General features: G+C 46.9%; 1 protein-coding gene across 1 annotated transcript in view; it reads left to right on the top strand.

The window, feature by feature from the left end:
- DDX39B (DExD-box helicase 39B) overlaps positions 1–14,279 on the top strand; it is a 30,234-nt gene extending 15,955 nt beyond the window's left edge. Inside the window, exons 7-11 of the mRNA XM_063938118.1 lie at positions 2,158–2,289; positions 12,708–12,817; positions 13,162–13,306; positions 13,451–13,598; positions 13,723–14,279. Of these exons, the coding sequence (XP_063794188.1) occupies positions 2,158–2,289; positions 12,708–12,817; positions 13,162–13,306; positions 13,451–13,598; positions 13,723–13,739 (552 nt within the window). The 3' untranslated portion in view covers positions 13,740–14,279. The remainder of the gene's footprint in view (positions 1–2,157; positions 2,290–12,707; positions 12,818–13,161; positions 13,307–13,450; positions 13,599–13,722) is intronic.
- Positions 14,280–25,462: the final 11,183 nt, after the last annotated feature.

The following is a 25,462-nucleotide window of genomic DNA, read 5'->3' as shown; positions in this document are numbered from 1 at the left end:
TTCCTTATGCCTTCTCCAGGTTAATACATCTACCCCACCAGTGTGTTCGTGATGCACAGAGGCCACTTACCTAATACAGTGCCACGTGGCTACCTGTTCAAGTACCTCTATGTGTCACTCGTATGTAAATGGACCTGCCGCTTAAACAGCGGGGGAGCAACGTTTAGTGGCTTCCATCGCCTCGTGGGCAGGTGCGATCACTAGTTGGTGACTTCCCGCATATTGGTTCAGCCCATAAATAGCTGGCTACGTTTCGTGTAAGTGTTGGGTGACCCTACTTTGTATGACACACACAGGGTGACTATGGAGTGATACTGATGTGTGGGTCTCCTGTTGCCACAGAGCAGATGTTCTCAGTATGGAAAAAACATCTACTTTTTGTTTTTAAAGTTCAATTGGTTATGTTCTATGATAAAATGTAAACCACCAAACTGCCTTGGCTGCTTCCTATAGCCTGGTTGCTTCCTAGTATTGTTTTAACGGCAGATCATACTGAAGGATATTGAGATAATATATCGTTTTTAAGGTGTTTCCACCACTTTATGGAGGATACTTATTTTATAGGGCTTAAACTCCTTGCTTTTGTAACCACCTTTACGGTGTATGGAGTGACGCGTTTTATCAGCTGCTGATGCAGTATGTCACGGACAGCAATATCAGCCCATTCTAAGCTACGTCCTCTTTATAATGGTGGAAGATTCATCATAGGAGAGCTGTTTAGAAGACCATGGGCCTAATTCTGAGTTGATCGCAGCAGCAAATTAGTTAGCAGTTGGGCAAAACCATGTGCACTACAGGAGGGGCAGATATAACACGTGCAGAGAGAGTTAGATTTGTGTGGGGTGTATTTAAACTGAAATCTAAATTGCAGTGTAAAAATAAAGCAGCCAGTATTTACCCTGCACAGAAACAAAATAACCCACCCAAATCTAACTCTCTCTGCAAATGTTATATCTGCCCCCCCTGCAGTGCACATGTTTTGCCCAATTGCTAACAAACTTGCTGCTGCGATCAACTCAGAATTACCCCCCCATGCTGTATACTGACGTGTACTGTGAATGTGTGTTTAAAGCTGCTCTACCAAATGGGTCATTTGTTTCTTGCAGTGCCCGTTACCCTGTTCCGGGGAGTGCTCCATGCAGCCATTTTTCTGTGGCTTTTAATTTACACTTAACCACAGGCAGAAACCTTGGGACCAGGGTGTGTAAGTGTGACTGCCAATCACTAGGGGCTGCGACTTGTGATTGGCCCTCCAGCTCACACCCCCTTAGGCTTCTTTGTAGGTTCTGTATTACAGAAGCAGCAGAGTGCCGAGGGAAAATAGCTGCATATATTAGCTGTCTGGACGTCAGTAAGGGGATGGTTCATAGTGTTCCCACTGGGATTCAATGCTGGCAGGGTTTGCGGGGGCACTGCGTTCGTGTGTGTGCACAAAAAGGGGTTGCTGCCAGCCGGGGAGGGGGGTGCTGCCAGCCAGTGTCACCAATGGCAGTGTGCCTCGGCCATTGGTGTCACTGGAGCGAGCGTGCCCAGCACTTCCCCATGCTCTATTCACACAGCAAGGCAGCGGGCAGGCTGTTTTAGCAGGGCGCCACTAAAGGGTTTGGGCGAATTTGCCCTACTAAAACAGCCTAGCATGAACACTAGATTGCCTAAAGGGTAGTACAGCTTTAAAAAAAAATAAAAAAAATGTACACCTTGAGTGAGTGGTTGGTATTGTTCGTGTGATGTGCCTTGGAAATGATGCTATCTGTACTCTGCCTTTCTGAGGGATAAGATGGTGTCTCGCATGATCAGTTTCTTTTTGTTGTCAATGGGTGACCGCTCAACCATCTTACAAATGTTTTAAAATTAGATGTACATCAGCTTGTTTTGTAGTCTATGGGCAATTGGAGAATAGAAACATCGTTCTAGTTCCTCGCTAAAGAGGAACTAGGGTTCCAAAATTGATCTGTGCCATTGGGGAGAGTGGTCCCAGATGTCCGTTTCTCTGGCTTGGTCTGTGCGAGACTCCAGCTTAGCCCAGGAAAGTTTTCATCATAGGAATCCACTTTGATCCAGTCCTCAACCCTGTAATAGGACTTCTGAAAGATATGGTAAGAAAAAGCGACCCCTCCCCTTACTGTTTAACCCTTAATTTCCCACCCCCTCCTCCAGCCGATGGAAATCTTCGTGGATGATGAGACCAAGCTGACCCTCCATGGCCTACAGCAATATTACGTCAAACTCAAGGACAATGAGAAAAACCGCAAACTTTTTGACCTCCTGGACCTGTTGGAATTCAACCAGGTGAAATGGCTTATGGCTAAAGTATAGCTGTTGCCCGGACATTGTGGAAGCAGCTGTTTGGTAGCCAGATGTCCACCTTCACAGACCTCTGTTGTCCAGCCAGATGATTAGTTTTAACAACACATAGTGTCGGGGCTTTGTATTTCGCTTAGTTGTACCTACACAGCTAGTCTCAGAGCAGCAGAAATAAATGTGTCCGGACAATAGATTTATGTGAAGGTTAGACCGCTCCAGTCACATCACTGAGCAACTTCATCACCAATATATTAATGAGTTACTCTATCCTAGTGAGTTGATGATGTGGTTCAGTCCAGAAAATAGCTGCTCGCACATCGTCAGGTGACTGGTGCTTTGTGACTTGTGATTTAATCCTCTTTTGAAAGATGTGCCGGAGTATTAAAAACAGGGGTGGTCTTCTGTATGCCGAATGACGGGATCCCGGCGCACAGTATACCGGCGCCGGGATCCCAACAGCCGGCATACCGACACTTATTCTCCCACGACCCCCCTGGAGGGAGAATAAAATAGTGTGGCCCGTCACCGTGCCCATAGCGTGGCGAGCGCAGCGAGCCCGCAAGGGGCTCATTTGCGCTCGCCACACTGTCGGTAAGCCGGCGGTCAGGCTCCCGGCGCTGGTCGCCGGGAGCCCGACCGCCGGCATATCGTAGTGAACCCTAAAAACGGGTGGTCTTCAGTATGCCGGCGGTCGGGCTCCCGGCGACCAGCATACCGGCGCCGGGAGCCCGACAGCCGGCATACCGACACTTAATCTCCCTCGTGGGGGTCCACGAACCCCCTGGAGGGAGAATAAAATAGTGTAGCGCGCCACCGTGCCCGTAGCGTGGCGAGCGCAGCGAGCCCTCAAGGGGCTCATTTGCGCTCGCCACACTGTCTGTAAGCCGGCCTCCCGGCGCCGGTATGCTGGTCGCCGGCAGATCGTAGTGAACCCCTAAAAACAACTCTCATGTAAAGTAAACGGTAATGTTTATATTCCCTTATCTCGTAGACTTTTGGTAAAGAAAATATATTCATGGCGTTATGGTTCTTAAGCAAAGTTGATACTATGAGAAAATTGTGCCTTAAAGCAACAATCCCATGAGAAAACTATAGTGTGTGCAGTTTAACATAACTGGAAGGGTTGAAGAAGAATATTTTGCATTCAGCATTTATTTTTGGTTACATTTAGGCTGCTATTAATAATAATTTTACAGAGTACCATAGGACTTTGGGTCAACTAGAACATGTGCACAGAGATGCAACTGGGGGTGTACTCTGAGCTCCCTTATATAAATGTTACTTGTGTGTCTAAATATCCGTGCAGCCCAGGTTAGAGTAGGAAATTATTTTCGAATATTTCCTTTGGTTTGATAATATCTAGGAAGGGAAAGAAACGAACCTCTGGCGCTACTGGATATTGATTCTTAAAAATAAACTATAGTTTTTTTTGTACAAAGAAGGTTCTGTTAAGAAATGTAAGTAATTAATTAATCATACATTACAAGTAAACAATATATAAAAAATGGTGAGTGTAATGAATAAATCAATAAAAATTATAGTAATAAAAATAAAAGTTGTTTAATAGGATAGTTATGTTAAAATATATATAATTACAACATTCAATACAGTTGACACAATGTACTTGCATGCATAACTGAGGACCGACCTCCTCTAGGTATTAAGTACATTGTGTCAACTGTATTGAATGTTGTAATTAACCATTGAGAGCGCGCTCATGTATTAAGGTATACCTGATAAGCAAACAAGTATGTATGTATGTGTGTGTATGTATATATATATATATATATATATATATTTATTTATTTTAACATAACAACTATCCTATTTTTTATATATTATATATATATATATATATATATATATATTTTAACATAACTATCCTATTAAACAACTTTTATTTTTATTACTATAATTTTCATTGATTTATTCCTTACACTCATCATTATTTATATATTGTTTACTTGTAATGTATGATTAATTAACTACTTACATTTCTTAACAGAACCTTCTTTGTACAAAAAAACTATAGTTAATTTTTAAGAATCAATATCCAGTAGCGCCAGAGGTTCGTTTCTTTCCCTTCCTAGACATGTGAGCAGAGATGCTTTGGAACCCATCTCTGAGCTCGATTGGTTTCAAAACTTTGATCCTATAAAATAATAGCACATTTATTTATTAAGTTTCTTATATAGTGCAGAATATTCTGTATAAAAGAAAGACATAGAGGCAGGAAGGCCCTGTGCCGCAAGCTTACAATCTATAGGAAAATAGGCAATGATACATAAGGATAGGTGCTATCTATTTAATAATGGGCCATATATGGATCAGTGGCGTGCTTACTATTCTAACTATTGTGATTTTCTTATATAATGACTAAAATGTATTCAGTAGTGAGGGCTGTTATACTAGAAACATAGTTATTTCAGTAATAAAAGCCATCTTCCTTACAGATGCATTTATTTCCTGTCAAACAGGATGTGACTAAAGTCATTCAGCTTAGATTTATTAGGTAGCGAAGTGCTGACACTAGCTGGAGGCATCTTTGCCTCAGGCACTTCTCCAACAAACTTAAGGGGGGCACTCACGGAGCGATCGCTGCTTAAAATCTAAGCAATCTGACTAGATTGCTTAGATTTTAAGCCTGATCGCTCCGTGTGTACCCACTACAGCGATAGCGATGCGCAGCCCCGCGCATCGCTATCGCTCGTGCTAGATTGGCCTGCCGTGCAGGCCAGTCTAGCAGGTCGCTCATGTTACCCGCTGGGTGAAATGAGCGCTCTCCCCCCACCCCCACCCCGCACGCTCAGCACACATCGCGCTGTGCTGAGCGGGGGGAGAGATGTGTGCTGAGCGGTTCGCTCAGCACACATCTCTCCCACATCGCCCCGTGAGTACTGGCCTTTACAGATGTGTCCTCATACAATTTTGCCGCAGGCGTGCTAAACAACCCTTCTTGACGCCAGATCCCAAGAAGGGTTGCTTTCGCTGTATATCTTTATTGCATGAATTGTTGTCAGGTGGAGATGTACTAAGCAGTGATCGAAGTGAGCCAGTCGAGAAGTTGCCCATGGCAACCAATCGGCATTTTACGTAACATTTTTATTATTTGTATACTATTAAAGTATACAGAGCAGCTGATTGGTTGTCATGGGCATATTCTCCACTGGCTCACTTTTCCACTTTTATCACTGCTTAGTACATGTCCTGCCCCCCTGAGTCTCAATACAATGCAATTAAACTGCTTTACAAGACTGCACTGATTATTTTTGATATGTGACACTTGTACATTGGTGTGCAATTGAGGGGTCTATTTACTAAGCCTTGGACGGAGATAAAGTACCAGCCAATCAGCTTCTAACTGACATTTTTCAAACACAGCCTGTAACATGGCAGTTAGGAGCTGATTGACTGGTACTTTATCTCCATTCACATTCCATCCAAGGCTTAGTAAATAGACCTATGAGTCTGAATCTGCTTTCGAAGTTCTATGTTGCTGCGGCTTGTTATTCACGCCAATCTCTGCTATGCTTTGTATACACATGAAGACTGGAACACAGACATATAAGTGTCACATATCAAATTAATCAGTGCATTCTAATGAAGCAGTTTTGTCGCATTGTGACTAAGATGCAAATTTGGGCGAAAAAGATACTCACAAGCCAAGTTGTCTGGGCTCACTGGGCGGGTGTGGATCATTACATCGACAGTGTCTAGGTCGACAATGTTTAGGTCGACAGTCACTAGGTCGACATGAGTTTTTTGTTGTGTTTTCTTCGTAGAGTGACCGGGAACCCCAATTAGTGCACAGTGTCCCCTCGCATGGCTCGCTTCACTCGCCGTGCTTCTGGCAAGGTTACCGTTCCAATCGTAGTCCACGTGGATCGTTAAGTATGAAAAAGTAAAAAAAAAAAAAGGAAAAACTCATGTTGACCTGTCGACCTTCCAGCCCTGTCGACCTAGTGACTGTCAACCTATAGTGGTCGACCTAGACAGTGTTGATCTTCAGACCGGATCCACACTGGGCATGGCGTATTCAGGCTAGGTGTATGAGGACAGTTCTGTACATGGCACAATTGGTGCTGTCCACACTTTAATAAAGCCCGATACGGCTGGAAAGTACACTATGGAAACACCTGCATAATGGTGGGATGAATAGCGGATGTCTGTAGAGGAAGATGTAGGATGTATTTTAACAGCATTTACTTCTGATTGCTGTGGAAATTTCATACAATTTCTCTATCGTCCTAAGTGGATGCTGGGGTTCCTGAAAGGACCATGGGGAATAGCGGCTCCGCAGGAGACAGGGCACAAAAGTAAAGCTTTTACAGGTCAGGTGGTGTGTACTGGCTCCTCCCCCTATGACCCTCCTCCAGACTCCAGTTAGATTTTTGTGCCCGGCCGAGAAGGGTGCAATTCTAGGTGGCTCTCATAAAGAGCTGCTTAGAGAGTTTAGCTTAGGTTTTTTATTTTACAGTGATTCCTGCTGGCAACAGGATCACTGCAACGAGGGACAGAGGGGAGAAGAAGTGAACTCACCTGCGTGCAGGATGGATTGGCTTCTTGGCTACTGGACATGAAGCTCCAGAGGGACGATCACAGGTACAGCCTGGATGGTCACCGGAGCCACGCCGCCGGCCCCCTCACAGATGCTGAAGCAAGAAGAGGTCCAGAATCGGCGGCTGAAGACTCCTGCAGTCTTCTTAAGGTAGCGCACAGCACTGCAGCTGTGCGCCATTTTCCTCTCAGCACACTTCACACGGCAGTCACTGAGGGTGCAGGGCGCTGGGGGGGGGCGCCCTGGGAGGCAAATGTAAACCTTTAAAAAGGCTAAAAATACCTCACATATAGCCCCAGAGGCTATATGGAGATATTTACCCCTGCCTAAATGTACTAAATAGCGGGAGACGAGCCCGCCGGAAAAGGGGCGGGGCCTATCTCCTCAGCACACGGCGCCATTTTCTGTCACAGCTCCGCTGGTCAGGAAGGCTCCCAGGTCTCTCCCCTGCACTGCACTACAGAAACAGGGTATAACAGAGAGGGGGGGCAAAATAAATGGCAATATATTAATATAAAAGCAGCTATAAGGGAGCACTTAATCATAAGGCTATCCCTGTCATATATAGCGCTTTTTGGTGTGTGCTGGCAGACTCTCCCTCTGTCTCCCCAAAGGGCTAGTGGGTCCTGTCTTCGTATAGAGCATTCCCTGTGTGTCTGCTGTGTGTCGGTACGTGTGTGTCGACATGTATGAGGACGTTATTGGTGTGGAGGCGGAGCAATTGCCAAATATGAGGATGTCACCTTCTAGGGGGTCGACACCAGAATGGATGCCTTTATTTGTGGAATTACGGGATAGCGTCAACTCGCTTAAGCAGTCGTTTGCCGACATGAGGCGGCCGGACACTCACTTAGTGCCTGTCCAGGCGCCTCAAACACCGTCAGGGGCTGTAAAACGCCCCTTGCCTCAGTCGGTCGACACAGACCCAGACACAGGCACTGATTCCGGTAGTGAAGGTGACGAATCAACCGTATTTTCCAAAAGGGCCACACGTTATATGATTTTGGCAATAAAGGAGATGTTACATTTAGCTGATACTACAGGTACCACTAAACAGGGTATTATGTGGGGTGTGAAAAAACTACCAGTAGTTTTTACCGAATCAGAAGAATTAAATGACGTGTGTGATGAAGCGTGGGGTGCCCCGATAAAAAACTGCTAATTTCAAAGAAGTTATTGGCTTTATACCCTTTCCCGCCAGAGGTTAGGGAGCGCTGGGAAACACCTCCTAGGGTGGACAAAGCGCTAACACGCTTATCAAAACAAGTGGCGTTACCCTCTCCTGAGACGGCCGCACTTAAAGATCCATCAGATAGGAGGATGGAAAATATCCAAAAAGGTATATACACACATGCAGGTGTTATACTACGACCAGCTATTGCGACTGCCTGGATGTGCAGTGCTGGGGTAGTTTGGTCAGAGTCCCTGATCGAAAATATTGATACCCTGGACAGGGACAATATTTTACTGTCGTTAGAACAAATAAAGGATGCATTTCTTTATATGCGTGATGCACAGAGAGATATCTGCACACTGGCATCACGGGTAAGTGCTATGTCCATTTCGGCCAGAAGAGCTTTATGGACACGACAGTGGACAGGCGATGCGTAGAGGAGTTATTTGGGGTCGGTCTATCGGATTTGGTGGCCACGGCTACGGCCGGGAAATCCACCTTTCTAGCTCAAGTCACTCCCCAACAGAAAAAGGCACCGACCTTTCAATCGCAGCCTTTTCGTTCCTTTAAAAATAAGAGAGCAAAGGGCTATTCATATCTGCCACGAGGCAGAGGACGAGGGAAGAGACAGCAACAGGCAGCTCCTTCCCAGGAACAGAAGCCCTCCCCGGTTTCTACAAAAGCCTCAGCATGACGCTGGGGCTTCGCAAGCGGACTCGGGGGCGGTAGGCGGTCGTCTCAAGAATTACAGCGCGCAGTGGGCTCACTCGCAGGTAAATCCCTGGATCCTGCAGATAATATCTCAGGGGTACAGGTTGAAATTAGAGACAGAGCCACCTCGCCGTTTCCTGAAGTCTGCTTTACCAACGTCCCCCTCAGAAAGGGAGACGGTTTTGGAAGCCATTCACAAGCTGTATTCTCAGCAGGTGATAGTCAAGGTACCTCTTCTACAACAAGGGAAGGGGTATTATTCCACTCTTTTTGTGGTACCGAAGCCGGATGGCTCGGTAAGGCCTATTCTAAATCTGAAGTCCTTGAACCTGTACATAAAGAAGTTCAAGTTCAAGATGGAGTCACTCAGAGCAGTGATAGCGAACCTGGAAGAAGGGGACTTTATGGTATCCTTGGACATCAAGGATGCGTATCTCCACGTTCCAATTACCCCTCACACAGGGGTACCTCAGGTTCGTTGTACAAAACTGTCACTATCAGTTTCAGACGCTGCCGTTTGGTTTGTCCACGGCACCTCGGGTCTTTACAAAGGTAATGGCCGAGATAATATTTCTTCTTCGAAGAAAAGGCGTATTAATTATCCCATACTTGGACGATCTCCTAATAAGGGCAAGGTCCAGAGAACAGCTAGAGATGGGTTTAGCACTATCTCAAGAGGTGCTAAAGCAGCACGGATGGATTCTGAATATTCCAAAATCCCAATTAATGCCGACAACTCGTCTGCTGTTCCTGGGGATGATTCTGGGCACAGTTCAGAAAAGGTTTTTCTTCCCGAAGAAAAAGCCAAGGAGTTATCTGACCTGGTCAGGAACCTCCTAAAACCAGGAAAGGTGTCTGTACATCAATGCACAAGAGTCCTGGGAAAAAATGGTAGCTTCTTACGAAGCAATCCCTTTCGGCAGATTCCATGCAAAGGGATCTGTTGGACAAATGGTCAGGGTCGCATCTTCAGATGCACCTGCGGATAACCCTGTCGCCGAGGACAAGGGTATCCCTTCTGTGGTGGTTGCAGGAGGCTCATCTATTGGAGGGCCGCAGATTCGGCATGCAGGATTGGATCCTGGTGACCACGGGTGCCAGCCAGAGAGGCTGGGGAGCAGTCACACAGGGAAGAAATTTCCAGGGAGTGTGGTCGAGCCTGAAAAAGTCTCTTCACATAAGCATTCTGGAACTAAGAGCAATCTACAATGCTCTAAGCCAGGCGGAACCTCTGTTTCAAGGAAGACCGGTGTTGATCCAGTCGGACAACATCACGGCAGTCGCCCATGTAAACAGACAGGGCGGCACAAGAAGCAGGAGGGCAATGGCAGAAGCTGCCAGGATCCTTCGCTGGGCGGAGAATCACGTGATAGCACTGTCAGCAGTATTCATCCCGGGCGTGGACAACTGGGAAGCAGACTTCCTCAGCAGACACGACCTTCACCCGGGAGAGTGGAGACTTCATCCAGAAGTTTTCCACATGCTATTAAACCGTTGGGTAAAACCAATGTTGGACATGATGGCGTCTCGCCTCAACAAAACACTGGACAGGTATTGCGCCAGGTCAAGAGATCCGCAGGCAATAGCTGTGGACGCGCTGGTAACATCTTGGGTGTACCAGTCGGTATATGTGTTTCCTCCTCTGCCTCTCATACCAAAGGTATTGAGGATTGTACGGCAAAGTGGAGTAAGACTAGTGGCTCCGGATTGGCCAAGAAGGACTTGGTACCCGGAACTTCAAGAGATGGTCACGGACGCTCCGTGGCCTCTACTTCTGAGAAGGGACCTGCTTCAGCAGGGTACTTGTCTTTTTCAAGACTTACCGCGGCTGCGTTTGACGGCATGGCGTTTTGAATGCCAGATCCTAAAAGGAAAAGGCATTCCAGAAGAAGTCATTCCTACCTTGATAAAGGCAAGGAAGGAAGTCACCGCGAAGCATTATCGCCGTATTTGGCGAAAATATGTTGCGTGGTGCGAGCAGCGGAGTGCTCCGATGGAGGAATTTCAACTGGGTCGTTTTCCTACATTTCCTGCAATCAGGATTGTCTATGGGTCTCAAATTGGGATCTATTAAGGTTCAAATTTCGGCCCTATCAATATTCTTCCAAAAAGAATTGGCCTCAGTCCCTGAGGTCCAGATTTTTATCAAAGGAGTACTGCATATACAGCCTCCTGTGGTGCCTAAGGTGGCACCGTGGGATCTAAATGTAGTTTTAGATTTCCTCAAATCAAATTGGTTTGAACCACTAAAGAAGGTGGATTTGAAATATCTCACATGGAAAGTGACTATGTTACTGGCCCTGGCTTCGGCCGGGAGAGTATCTGAACTGGCGGCTTTGTTTTATAAAAGCCCTTATTTAATTTTCCATTCGACATAGGGCAGAGCTGCGGACGCGTCCGCATTTTCTCCCTAAGGTGGTATCAGCGTTTCACCTGAACCAGCCTATTGTAGTGCCTGCGGCTACAGACGACTTGAAGGACTCCAAGTTGTTGGACGTTGTCAGAGCCTTAAAAATATACATTTAAAGGACGGCTGGAGTCAGAAAATCTGACTCGCTGTTTATACTGTATGCACCCAACAAGTTGGGTGCACCTGCTTCTAAGCAGTCGATTGCTCGTTGGATTTGTAACAAAATTCAACTTGTACATTCTGTGGCAGGCCTGCCACAGCCTAAATCTGTTAAGGCCCATTCCACAAGGAAGGTGGGCTCATCTTGGGCGGCTGCCCGAGGGGTCTCGGCATTACTACTCTGCCGAGCAGCTACGTGGTCAGGGGAGAACACGTTTGTAAATTTTTACAAATTTGATACCCTGGCAAAGGAGGACCTGGAGTTCTCTCATTCGGTGCTGCAGAGTCATCCGCACTCTCCCGCCCGTTTGGGAGCTTTGGTATAATCCCCATGGTCCTTTCAGGAACCCCAGCATCCACTTAGGACGATAGAGAAAATAAGAATTTACTTACCGATAATTCTATTTCTCGGAGTCCGTAGTGGATGCTGGGCGCCCATCCCAAGTGCGGATTATCTGCAATACTTGTACATAGTTATTGTTAACTAATTCGGGTTATTGTTTAGGAAGCCATCTTTCAGAGGCTCCTCTGTTATCATACTGTTAACTGGGTTTAGATCACAAGTTGTACGGTGTGATTGGTGTGGCTGGTATGAGTCTTACCCGGGATTCAAAATCCTCCCTTATTGTGTACGCTCGTCCGGGCACAGTACCTAACTGGAGTCTGGAGGAGGGTCATAGGGGGAGGAGCCAGTACACACCACCTGACCTGTAAAAGCTTTACTTTTGTGCCCTGTCTCCTGCGGAGCCGCTATTCCCCATGGTCCTTTCAGGAACCCCAGCATCCACTACGGACTCCGAGAAATAGAATTATCGGTAAGTAAATTCTTATTTTTAAAGATTGCCGGGTCTTTAAGTCTGGATGGCTTATTCACAAGAGTAAAAGCCCCCACATGCGGAGTGATGTGTCCTCCAGGGACACGTGCGACCGGCGGGGTGCAGGAATTGGTAAGTGCACACAATGACGAGCGGCGGTGGGAGGGGGATGCGGAGCAGGGTAGCGTGGCATCATTTGCCACCTCAGATCCTTCTCCATGTTGAAGAGATCAGAGGAGGTGACAACTGATCCTCGGTTGCGCACATCGCGTCGACATACCCACACATGGACCATTTATAATAGGTGTCGTTCAGACTGGTCGGAAACGCCCATATCGTTTCAAAAAATTACCCGTGTGCACATCTTAAGATTACCAGAGTGCCGAAATATTAAATTTTTGGAACTCTAGTTTCATGTACTTTAGAAACAGGTTAGTGTTTTTTCTTTATTCAGAGAAATGCTTCATAGGTATGTAGTGACCACCAATTTGGCCTTCTGGCTACCTGCTGTCCTTTCGTTTCTGTGCCTTTTCCTACGATTAGACTTGCTTATTTATTTAGCACTGTTCAATTCAGGTGGTCATTTTCGTCAAGTCCGTTCAGCGGTGCATCGCCCTGGCTCAGCTGTTGGTGGAGCAGAACTTCCCGGCTATTGCTATTCACCGTGGGATGCAGCAGGAGGAGAGGTGGGTACCGGGAATAGGAGAGACAGGTTGGGGGATAGGATGGCAGAGCTGAGGACTGCTTTATAATTGTGCGAGGACTGCAGATGGTGGCAGACGGAGCTCGGTGCTGTAACTTCTGCTAAGATGAGAGGTAGAGACAGAGCTATGGACCTAGGTGTTTTCATTCATATTCCAGAGGTGGAGGCTGGGTGCTGTATATTTGGACTAGAGGTGGGGACTGAGCAACTGAGTTAGATGCTGTATTATTGGGCTAGGATGTCCGGTGTGACTAGGATACGGACAAGGGTATGACTAAGAAACGTGCAAGGTGATTCTTACTCCTGACCTATATCCCTCAATGACAGGCTCTCCCGGTATCAGCAATTTAAAGACTTTCAGCGGAGAATCCTGGTTGCCACTAATCTGTTTGGTCGCGGGATGGACATTGAGAGAGTGAACATTGCCTTCAATTATGACATGCCGGAGGACTCTGATACTTATTTGCACAGGGTCTGTATAATATGATTCATCTTTTATCTCTTAGATTGTTGTCTTTGTCCGGTTCTCCTTCTAACTCGTTTTTTTTTTACCTTTTGGTCTATTTTCGTTATTTTTCTGCAAATGCTTCCTCATACGTTCTGGATCTCTCACTAGGTGGCACGTGCCGGCAGGTTTGGCACCAAGGGTCTAGCCATCACATTCGTCTCCGATGAGGGCGATGCAAAAATCCTAAACGAGGTTCAAGATCGTTTTGAGGTCAACATCAGCGAGCTGCCTGACGAGATTGATATCTCTTCCTATAGTGAGTTTGTTTACATGCCCATTGCTGTTTTCTTGTTACCCTTTCTCTGCAACATTCTCCTTTCCATCTCAAACTGCACCTCCATTTACTGCCCGTTGTAATATTACTTTATTATTTCTCTCAGTTGAACAGACGCGATGAGACGAGATTCCTTCTTCGATTTCTCTGAGTGGCTGCCGAATGCTGTGCTCACCTGTTGTCTCTTCTTGCACCAGACTGAGGAAGGGCAGTCCTCTGGCTAATCTGTTTAAAAAAACGAGCATGGCTGTTTTAATCTGGATCCACTTCAATGTTTTACGAGCAGAAGTCTGGTTGAGGAATTGTTCTTTTGCCTCTGATATGTATGGTAATGGCGCCAGAAGTTGCCGGGAATTAATTTAATATGAAATGCAAAACAGTCAGTGAAACAAAACACTGGGTCCTCTGTATAGTGTAGTGTACGGCTGCACAAGTTTTTTTTTTAGTTTTTTGTTTTACCCTCTTGATAGTTGTCAGTCGAGTGCCACGTCTCTGATAAATGATTTTTCAGAAAACAAGCCCTGGCGTTGTGCAGTATTTGGTTATAGTTTTATACATTGAGGATTGGCTTTTTGTTTAGTGGATAAGTGACAAATGAGGTCACTGCCTTGTATATTGTTACCTCTTAAGCCATGTCATAAATACATTTAAACAAAAACCAAATGGTGTCTTTTTTGTGTGATTGCGATCAGGTACATGTCCAGTATGGAAGCATATTTAAGGGGCTGGAGGGGTAAACCTACTAAAAGTCAACTTCTCCGGGGCGTGGCTTGGATCGGCATGGAGTAGCAGTGTGCTGTTCTGGCTCTCCATATTAATCCTGTTAAGTATCCGTTTTTCCCTAACCTGTGGCTCCTGTGATCTGCCTGCAGGCATAGGAAAAAGGTGCTACCCCCGTTACCATCCGCGCTGGCCCGGAGCGTGCAGCGGCTCCCTGTACCCGACCCCTCCAGTGTGCTGGCCCGGCTCCCTGCATGCCGGAGCTCGCGGGACGACGCGCGACAGCGCTTCCGGCGGCGGCCCTGCAGTGATCCCCCGGCTGGGGGAACGAGACGGAGGAGGCCCTGGCTGACAGGCGGAGCGCGGCGGTGCTCGTCCGAAGACCCGTGGAGGACACGGCGGGCGGGTGAGTGCGGAGAGGAAAGCCGCCATTTTTATTTATTCATATGAGCTTGTCTCCCTGCTCCTGACGTCCTCCCCATCCTGTGGTACCGCACAGTGAGGCAAACTGTGGCTGGGACTGCCTCTCTGTCCCCCTCCTGGGCTTAATAACTGTATTAAATCTGGTACCAAAGATGAGACACCCCCCCCCCCCCCCCCCCCTCATCCAATGAGGAATTCCTATGGATGTAGAAGGGGGAAGGAAATAGACAGCAATAATTAGGGAAGATACAGTACAGTCCCTATATGCTCTCTGCAAATCTGCAGTAACCACACGTGTGCCCATAGTTTTGCTCCTGTCCTGAACCAGCCAGTCTCCTATTCTCTATATATAACCTACTCTGCGTTGTGCCCATAAGCCTGCTCTACTCTGCTACATTAGTGTTTATCATATCTGCCTGATCCGGGCGGCTCCTGTGCTGACCCGATACTGCTTGGGGACTTTTTTGCTGTAATATCCTTGGGGCCCTGACTCCGCGTCCAGTGCTGCGATGGTGAAAGGAGGTCAAAGCGCGGGCATCTCATTCGGCAAAGCAGGGTGACACTGACCCTTCCCCGCCTGCGGCTGAGGTTGCTGCCTCTGACCCCACTGAACAGGTTCACTCTACCCAGCAAATACTACAGGCCATTTTTGCGTTTGAGCAGAGGGTCACGGACAAGATTGGGCAGGTGCAAGCGGACGTCTCTCTTCTTAGACAGGATCTACAGAAAATCCGGGAAAGAGTGGGTGAAACTGAGCATCGGATATCGGCTTTGGAAGATACTACATCACCCTTACAATTGAAAGTGGACGATTTATCTACCCAGGTGATATCTATGCAGGCTAAAATGTCCGATATCGAGGGGAGGTTACGGCGCAACAACGTTCGGTTTGTTGGGCTCCCTGAAAGAGCAGAAGGCACCTCCCCGGGATCCTTTCTGGAAAATTGGCTTGTTAAATTATTTGGCAAGGAAGCTTTTACCTCTCAATTCGCGGTGGAACGAGCACACAGGCTCCCGCCTAGACCGCCACTGCCCGGGGCTCCGGCTAGAACATTTATTGCTTGTTTCCTACATTTTAAGGACCGTAACGCTGTACTCCGCCTGGCCCGGACACAGGGCCCTATCCAACTGGATGGACATAATATATCCGTTTTCCCGGATTTTGCCCTGGAGGTGCAAAAGAGTAGATCACAGTTTCTGCATGTCAAACGTCAACTCCGTGACCGTAACATACAATACTCTATGCTGTTTCCGGCCAGGCTGAGGGTGGTGTTCGATAACACCACTCATTTTTTTTCCACTCCTCAAGATGCTGTCGCATGGTTGGAACGACAGCCTCGTCCTCCTCGTTGATGTGTTATTATACACTTGTTGGTTTATTACTCTCCTATTGCTGGCTAAGCCTAACTGTTTCAAATTCCTATTATGCGAGTCATGCTGTGGGTGTATATACAATGTTCTAATGGGGCAATGCTGGGCAGCCTAATGTTGATACTAGTCCCTTTTCTTTCTTCTTTTTATATGCTGGGATACGCTGCTAGATATGGTTTTTTTTTTTTTCAGGGTTAGGGTACTACTTCTATTGGTACTTTGTGGAGAGTTTATGCCGAAGATAGTGTAGGGGCATTTCTTTGGGTTTTTGGTTAGGCCCCTATCCCTTAGCTTAGTTACTTTGGTGGGAGTTATGGGATCCAGGTATACCTTATGTTCGCAAGGTGATACAGGGTGGGTGTGGGGGGGGGGTATTTTTTTTTTTTTTTTTCATGCCATCAATTTTTGCTTATGTGTGTGTTCTGCTATACTGCGTTATTTGTAAATGATATTGCTTTGATTTCCTCTGTTTCCAGAGACATGGGGGGACTGACTGTCCTTATCCGCAGCCTACACTGCTTTGCGGCTCGGCACCGCAGGGCTCTGATGTCTGTCTCTCTTCTATATCCTAGCACCCTTTTCCTACATACTTTTTATGTCTGTTGTTTCTGAGGGGCTCCGTCTGCTCAGCTGGAACGTCAGGGGATTAAATGAAAAGATTAAGAGATCGTTGGTCTTGACTCAGGTTAAAAAATACCAGGCAGACATAATCTGTCTCTCTGAAACCCATTTGTTTGGAGGTAGGGTGATGGCGCTCAAGAAACCCTGGATTAGTCATGTGTACCACTCTACTTTCTCTGATAATGCTAGGGGTGTCTCTGTACTAATTAGAAAATCTATGCAATTTCACTTAGACCTCTGTGAAGCAGATCAATATGGCAGGTACGTTTTTCTGCGCGCCCATATCAATCGCAGACTGTTCCATATTTTAGCGGTCTATGTCCCCCCTGCCATATAACAATGAGGTTCTCCGTCATGCTGCCCGATTCCTTGCCCAGTCCCCCGCTACCCCTGTAATATGCTTGGGAGATTTTAACAATGTTATGGATCGTGCCCTGGACAGATGGAGGGAGTCGGTTACTTCTCCCTCTCCTTCGGTATCCCCTACTCCGTTTGCACGATTGGTGGGGGAGCTGGGGCTGGTGGATATATGGAGGAGTCGCAACCCCATGGCTAGTCTGTTCTCATGCCACTCCACTACCTATCATGCCTTCTCTCGCATTGATCTGATTCTGATTTCTCCTGACCTGTGCCCTGATGTGTTGGCGGTGGACTATCTCCCTAGGGGTATATCGGACCACTCTCCTGTATCACTTACGGTTAGTGTTGGTTGGGAGCGCGGTGCAAAAATGTGGAAACTTAATCCCTTCTGGTTAACCTTATTAGGGGAGGGTGCGGATCTGATTGCTGCCTGGGAGGAGTTCCAGGTTGACAATCTACCTTATGATGATCTGGTGATCAAACATGACGCTTTCAAAGCGTTCATGCTGGGCTCCTTTATAAAACGAATATCCGAGGTTAAATTCTCTAGTAAGAAGGAAGAAATGCGATTGGAGGCCCAATGTCAGCAATTGGAATCCCAATATATGGCTACCCGTTTGCGTTCTGATGAACTGTTGTGGCGAGAAGCGCGGGGAGAGTGGTCCGATTGCTTATTCGAGAAGTCCAGGCGTAGACTCCTTTTTGCAGGACATGAACACTATTTTCGGGCAGAGATGAATGGTAGCTACTTGGCTTTTCTGGCCCGGTCTGAATCTACTAGAACTATGATTCCATGTGTGCGGAATTCTGATGGCCAATTGTGTTACTCTGGCTCGGTGGTGACTGAGACATTTCGTAGTTATTATTCCTCATTGTATACGTCTCGGGCCACTTACTCCAGTGAACAACTGAGGGAATATCTGGCTCGGCTGGATTTGCCCTGTTTATCCCAGGAAGATTCTGGGGCCTTGGATGCACCAATTACTCTGGAGGAGGTGGAGGCTGCGATCCTGTCTCTTCCGGCGTCTAAGGCACCGGGTTGTGATGGCCTTCCGGGTGAAGTCTATAGGAAATGTAGCAAATTTTTTGCCCCCTATCTTTTACAATTATTTGACTTATTATTAGAGGGCGGGACTCTCCTACGCTCTATGGCCGAGGCTAATATCATTGTCTTATTAAAACCAGGGAAAGACCCCCTGCTTCCCGAGTCTTACAGACCCATTTCCCTTCTCAGCACGGATGTCAAGATACTGGCAAAGATCTTGGCATCTAGATTGAATTTAGTTATTACAATAATCATACACCCGGACCAGACAGGATTTATGCCGGGTAAGTCCACTGCCCAAAATTTGCGTAGACTGTTTTGTCATTTGCAGAGGCGAGATCTGGTGGAGTTGGATGCGGTGGTGGTGTCTCTTGATGCGGCCAAGGCATTCGACTCAGTGGAGTGGACATATCTATGGGGGGTGCTGGAGAAGTTTGCTTTTGGCCCTCGTTTTATTAGGTTTCTCCAGTTGTATTCCTTGCCCGTGGCCCGTGTGATGGCCAATGGCTTCACGTCTGAGATCTTTGCGCTGGAGAGGGGCACTCGACAGGGTTGCCCCCTATCCCCAGCGCTGTTCGCAATGGCCGTGGAGCCGTTGGCTGGCTTGCTGCGATCTAATAGCAAGATCAGGGGTGTTAAAGTTGGGGGCCATGTGGATATTGTAGCCCTGTATGCAGACGATATGCTCCTTTTCTTACAGGACTCTGAGGACTCCTTGCAGGCTGTATTGCAGGTGGTGGAGGAATTTGGAGTTTTCTCTGGTCTATTAATCAACTGGGATAAGTCACATATTTTTCCCTTGTCTGGTCTTCTCCCTGAGAATACCCGGGGGGTGTACCCCTTACAATGGACGCTGCGGTTCAAATACTTGGGTATCTGGATCACGCCTATGGCGCGCAGTTATGTAGCCCAAAACATTGACCCCATTCTGATAACATTTAAAGAGAAAGCTCATAGCTGGAGAAAGCTACCACTGTCTGTCCTAGGTCGGGTTAATTTATTTAAAATGATAATGCAGCCAAAGTTCCTATATGCCCTACACAACTCTCCGGTCTACCTCCCAAAAAAAGTATTCACTGTTATTGAGGGCGTTCTGTCCTCATTTATATGGGGTAATAAACCAGCAAGAGTCTCTATTAAGACGCTGTGTAGGTCACAACTTTCGGGGGGTGCGAGTCTTCCTAATCTAAGATTATATTACGTAGCGGCACAGTTGTCCCACTTGAGTGAGTGGACTGGGGATTCCTTGGATCCAACAATGGGGGGTCTTCTGGCTGAGCGGGCGGGGTGCTCTCCTGTTTTTTCCTTTTCTCCTCTTCAACTCCTCCTCTCTGGCCGTGCGGCTTCTGGTCTGCCTCCCTTGTTACGTCAAGCCTTGCTAATCTGGCGCTATGCGCACACTCTTTATGATTGGGGGGGGCAGGATGCCTGTACTCTGCTATGGTTTAATAGTACGTATTCTGAGTTGTACAAGATATCTTCAGATAATATTTGGATAACTAAGGGGGTAATATTTTTGAATCAACTATACTGCGATGGAGTGCTCAAGTCTTTTCAGCAATTGAAAATCGAATTTGATATGCCTAACACTGCCTTATTTCGGTATTTTCAGCTTAGACATGCAGTGCAGGCCCAGTTTCCTCATGGCCCACCTCCAATTGTAGATTCACCTGTTAAATCGTTGCTCAATTCTCTTAGTCAAAGGGGAAAAATATCTGTCATATATACTGTTTTGAATACTAGATATGGCCCTGATCATTTGGATACTCTTCGTATTAAATGGGAGACAGATTTGGGACCTTTGTCCCAGGAGCAGTGGATCCAGATTCTAGGCTCCATTAAATATACTACGCCATGTATAAAATATAAGCAAGTCTTTTTTTATATTCTGCACAGGGTGTATCGAACTCCTGTCACTATGCAAAGGGCTGGTCTTAGGGATAACTCTTGCTGCCCTAGATGCCGGGAGGCCGATGCCGGATTCTGGCACTTGCTATGGGATTGCCCCATGGTTTCCCTTTTCTGGCGTAGGGTGTGGGGTGACATAACCTTGACTGCTCCATCCCTCCCCGCATTGGACCCTGGCCTATGCCTGTTTGGATTGGACCTTGAGGAAACACACTCTGTCGTGCTGTACAAATATGTTCTGTGTCTCACTACGTTGGCGAGGGTTGTCATTGCTAGGGTTTGGTTCTCGGCTGACGTGCCTGGGGTGGAGCAGTGGAGGGCATTAGTAAATTCTGTAATTCAACATGAGAGACATATGTATAAGATAAGGGGTTCCACCTCTCAATTTGCAGTGAAGTGGGATCGCTGGTGCAACACAAGGCTGGGGGGGACCGGTATTGGACACCTAGGCCTTCTTTTTTTTCCTTTTTTTTTTTTTTCTTTACAGATATCATTTATCTTGGAACTCTCAGTGAATATATTTGACACACACACTACACATTGAAATATATATATATATATATATATCTTTATTGATGGCAATTGTTACAGTTAGTTTTACTGTTGTATGTTTTATGTACTGTATAAATATCACAAAATCTAATAAAAATATTACTTGATTTAAAAAAAAAAAGTCAACTTCTCCAAGGAAAATGTTATGTCTGGCGCAAACCCAACACAACCCATCACCCCAAGAACACCATCCTCACAGTGAAACGTGGTGGTGGCAGCATCATGGTCTGGGGATGTTTTACAGCAGCAGGGACTGGTAAACTGTTTCCAGTCAAGGGAAAGATGTTTGGTGCTAAATACAGGGATATTCTTGAGCAAAACTTGTTTCAGTCTGCCTGTGATTTGAGACTGTGACGGAGGTTCACCTTCCAGCAGGACAGTGACCCGAAGCATACTGCTAAAGCAACACTCGAGAGGTTTAAGGGGAAACATTTAAATGTGTTGGAATGGCCTAGACTTGAAGATTGCTGTTCACAATCGGAAACCATCCAACAGGAAGGAGCTGGAGCAGTTTTGCCATGAGGAATGGGCAAAAATTCCAGTGGTAAGATGTTACAAGCTCATAGAGACTTATCCAAAGTGACTTGCAGTTGTAATTGCCGAAAAAGGTGGCTCTACAAAGTACAGACTTTAGGGGGGTGAATAGTTATTTTGTCCTATTTATTGTTTGCTTCACAATAAAATACAATAAAAATCAAAGTTTGTAGCCATGTTGTGTGAATGAAATGATGCAAACCTTCAAACAATCCATTTTAATTCCAGGTTGTAAGGCAGCAAAACATGAAAAATATATGTTATGGTAAGGACTTAGGAGAAATACCGTTATCAACGGTAAGTTCTTACCATAACATATATTTCTCCGACAGGGTCCACAGGATAACAATGGGATTTCCCAAAGCAGAGAGGCAAAGGTATCCATGGCATAATGTCTAATGAATGTGTTAATGGAAGACCATGTGGCTGCCTTACATATCTGCTCTGCTGAAGCACCATGTTGTGCTGCCCATGAAGGACCTACCTTATGAGTAGAGTGAGCAGAGACATTAGCCGGAACAGGGAGATCAGCCTGAGAATATGCTTCTGAAATTGTCACCCAAAGTTATCTTGCCAGTGTCTGCTTATCAGCAGGCCATCCTCTCTTGTGAAATCCGTAGAGAATGAAGAGAGAATCTGTCTTTCTGATGGCACTTGTACGATCCACATAGATCCTTAATGCACGGACCACGTCCAGCGATGCATCTCCCACAGAAAAGCCCGGTACCTGGAAAGCCGGGACTACAATTTCTTCATTAAGGTGGCATTTAGACACCACCTTTGGAAGATGCCCAGATCTAGTTCTTAGAACTGCTTTATCTGGATAAAAAATCAGAAATGTGGATTGACATGATAAAGCCCCTAAATCTGATACTTTTCTAGCTGACTCCATAGCCAGTAGAAAGAGAACTTTAGCTGTCAACTTTTAAAGATCCACTTTATTAAGTGGTTCAAATGGGGCAACTTGAAGGTCTTTCAGGACTAGACTTTAAGTCCCAAGGCACTATAGGAGGAATAAAAGGAGGTTGAATGCGCAGCATTCCCGGGGGAAAAAGTACGCACATCCTGTAAGTTGGCAATTTTCTTTTGGAACCATACAGTCAATGCCGACACTTGCACTCTTAAGGAAGCCACCTTCAAACCTTTATCCATTCCTGCCTGAAGGAATGCTAAGACCCTGGAAACTCTGAAAGACTTATGGTCCATTTTCTCTTACGTCCTAGAGGATGCTGGGGTCCACATTAGTACCATGGGGTATAGACTGGTCCACCAGAAGCCACTGGCACTTTAAGAGTTTGAGAGTGGGCTGGCTCCTCCCTCTATGCCCCTCCTACCAGACTCAGTTCAGAAAATGTGCCCGGAGGAGTTTCTTTAGTTTTATTTTTTCTCTAACGTCCTAGTGGATGCTGGGGACTCCGTAAGGACCATGGGGAATAGATGGGCTCCGCGGGAGCTCTGGCTCCTCTATGTCCCTCCTCCAGACCTCAGTTTGAATCTGTGCCCGGACGAGCAGGGTGTTACTTAGTGAGCTCTCCTGAGCTTGCTAAAAAGAAAGTATTTTGTTAGGTTTTTTTATTTTCAGAGAGATCTGCTGGCAACAGACTCTCTGCTACGTGGGACTGAGGGGAGAGAAGCAGCCCTACTCATGAAGATAGGTCCTGCTTCTTAGGCTACTGGACACCATTAGCTCCAGAGGGATCGTACACAGGATCGCACCCTTTGTCGTCCGATCCCGGAGCCGCGCCGCCGTCCCCCTCGCAGAGCTGGAAGACAGAAGCCGGTGACAGAAGCAAGAAGACTTCGAAATCGGCGGCAGAAGACTCCAGTCTTCACATGAGGTAGCGCACAGCACTGCAGCTGTGCGCCATTGCTCCCACACTAAACCCACATACTCCGGTCACTGTAGGGCGCAGGGGGGGGGGGGCGCCCTGGGCAGCAATTAGAGACCTCTTGGCAAAAGTGGGCATATATACAGTTGGGCACTGTATATATGCATGGGCCCCCGCCATATTTTTACACAAACGCGGGACAGAAGCCCGCCGCTGAGGGGGCGGGGCTTCTTCCTCAGCACTCATTAGCGCCATTTTCTCTCCACAGCTCCGCTGAGAGGAAGCTCCCCAGGCTCTCCCCTGCAGAATCACGGTAGAAGAGGGTAAAAAGAGAGGGGGGGCACATAAATTTGGTGCAAAAACAGTATATACAGCAGCTACTGGGTTAACACTAAGTTACTGTGTGATTCCTGGGACATATAGCGCTGGGGTGTGTGCTGGCATACTCTCTCTCTGTCTCTCCAAAAGGCCTTGTGGGGGAACAGTCTTCAAATAGAGCATCCCCTGTGTGTGTGGTGTGTCGGTACGCTTGTGTCGACATGTTTGACGAGGAAGGCTATGTGGAAGCAGAGCGGGAGCAAATGAATGTGGTGTCTCCGCCGACGGCGCCGACACCTAATTGGATGGATATGTGGAAGGTTTTAAATGATAATGTTAATTCCTTGCATAAAAGGTTGGATAAAGCTGAAACCTTAGGACAGTCGGGGTCTCAGCCCATGCCTGATCCTATGTCGCAGAGGCCGTCAGGGTCTCAGAAGCGCCCACTATCCCAAATTGTTGATACAGATACCGACACGGATTCTGACTCCAATGTCGACTATGATGATGCAAAGTTACAGCCTAAATTGGCTAAAGCTATACGTTATATGATTATAGCAATGAAGGAGGTGTTGCACATCACAGAGGAAACCCCAGTCCCTGACAAGAGGGTTCATATGTATGGGGAAAAAAGGCAGGTGGTGGCCTTTCCCCCTTCACATGAGCTAAATGAGTTATGTGAAAAAGCTTGGGAATCTCCAGATAAAAAACTGCAGATTTCCAAACGGATGCTTATGGCGTACCCTTTCCCGCCAACGGACAGGCTACGCTGGGAATCCTCCCCTAGGGTGGACAAAGCTCTAACACGCTTATCCAAGAAGGTGGCCCTACCGTCACAGGATACGGCCACCCTAAAAGATGCTGCGGATAGAAAGCAAGAGGGTACCCTGAAGTCCATTTATACACATTCAGGTACCTTACTAAGGCCGGCAATTGCGTCGGCCTGGGTGTGAAGTGCTGTAGCAGCATGGACGGATACCTTATCTGAGGATCTTTATACCTTGGACAAGGATACTATATTGATGACCTTGGGGCATATAAAAGACGCTGTCCTATATATGAGAGATGCTCAAAGAGACATTGGCCTACTGGGCTCTAGAATAAATGCAATGTCGATTTCTGCCAGAAGGGTCCTGTGGACTCGGCAATGGACAGGCGATGCCGACTCAAAAAGGCACATGGAGGTTTTACCTTACAAGGGTGAGGAATTGTTTGGGGAGGGTCTCTCGGACCTGGTCTCCACAGCTACTGCTGGAAAGTCAAATTTTTTGCCATATGTTCCCTCACAACCTAAGAAAACACCGTATTACCAAATGCAGTTCTTTCGTTCACAAAAAGGCAAGAAAGTCCGAGGTGCGTCCTTTCTTGCCAGAGGCAGGGGCAGAGGAAAGAAGCTGCACAACACAGCTAGTTCTCAGGAACAGAAGTCCTCCCCGGCTTCCACTAAATCCACCGCATGACGCTGGGGCTCCACAGGCAGAGCTAGGCCCGGTGGGGGCGCATCTCCGAAATTTCAGCCACTAGTGGGTTCACTCCCAGGTGGATCCCTGGGCAATAGAGATTGTGTCTCAGGGATACAAGCTGGAATTCGAGGAGATGCCCCCTCACCTATACCTCAAATCGGCCCTGCCAGCTTCACCCTTAGAGAGGGAAATAGTGTTAGCTGTAATTCACAAATTGTATCTTCAGCAGGTGGTGGTCAAGGTTCCCCTCCTTCAACAAGGAAAGGGTTATTATTCGACCATGTTTGTGGTACCGAAACCGGACTGTTCGGTCAGACCCATATTGAATTTAAAATCCCTGAACATATACCTGAAAAGGTTCAAGTTCAAGATGGAATCGCTCAGAGCGGTCATCGCAAGCCTGGAAGGGGGGGGTTTTTTGGTGTCTCTGGACATAAAGGATGCATACTTTCATGTCCCCATTTATCCACCTCATCAGGCGTACCTCAGATTTGTGGAACAGGATTGTCATTACCAATTCCAGACGTTGCCGTTTGGTCTCTCCACGGCACCGAGAATATTTACCAAGGTAATGGCGGAAATAATGGTGCTCCTGCGAAAGCAAGGGGTCACAATTATCCCATACTTGGACGATCTCCTCATAAAGGCGAGGTCCAGAGAGCAGTTGCTGATCAGCGTAGCACACTCTCCAGCACGGCTGGA

Source organism: Pseudophryne corroboree, chromosome 8 (genome assembly GCF_028390025.1).
Source record: "Pseudophryne corroboree isolate aPseCor3 chromosome 8, aPseCor3.hap2, whole genome shotgun sequence".
NCBI classification, from domain to species: Eukaryota; Metazoa; Chordata; class Amphibia; order Anura; family Myobatrachidae; genus Pseudophryne; species Pseudophryne corroboree.
Note: the sequence above shows the minus strand (reverse complement) of the source record. Positions and strands in the feature narration are given on the sequence as shown.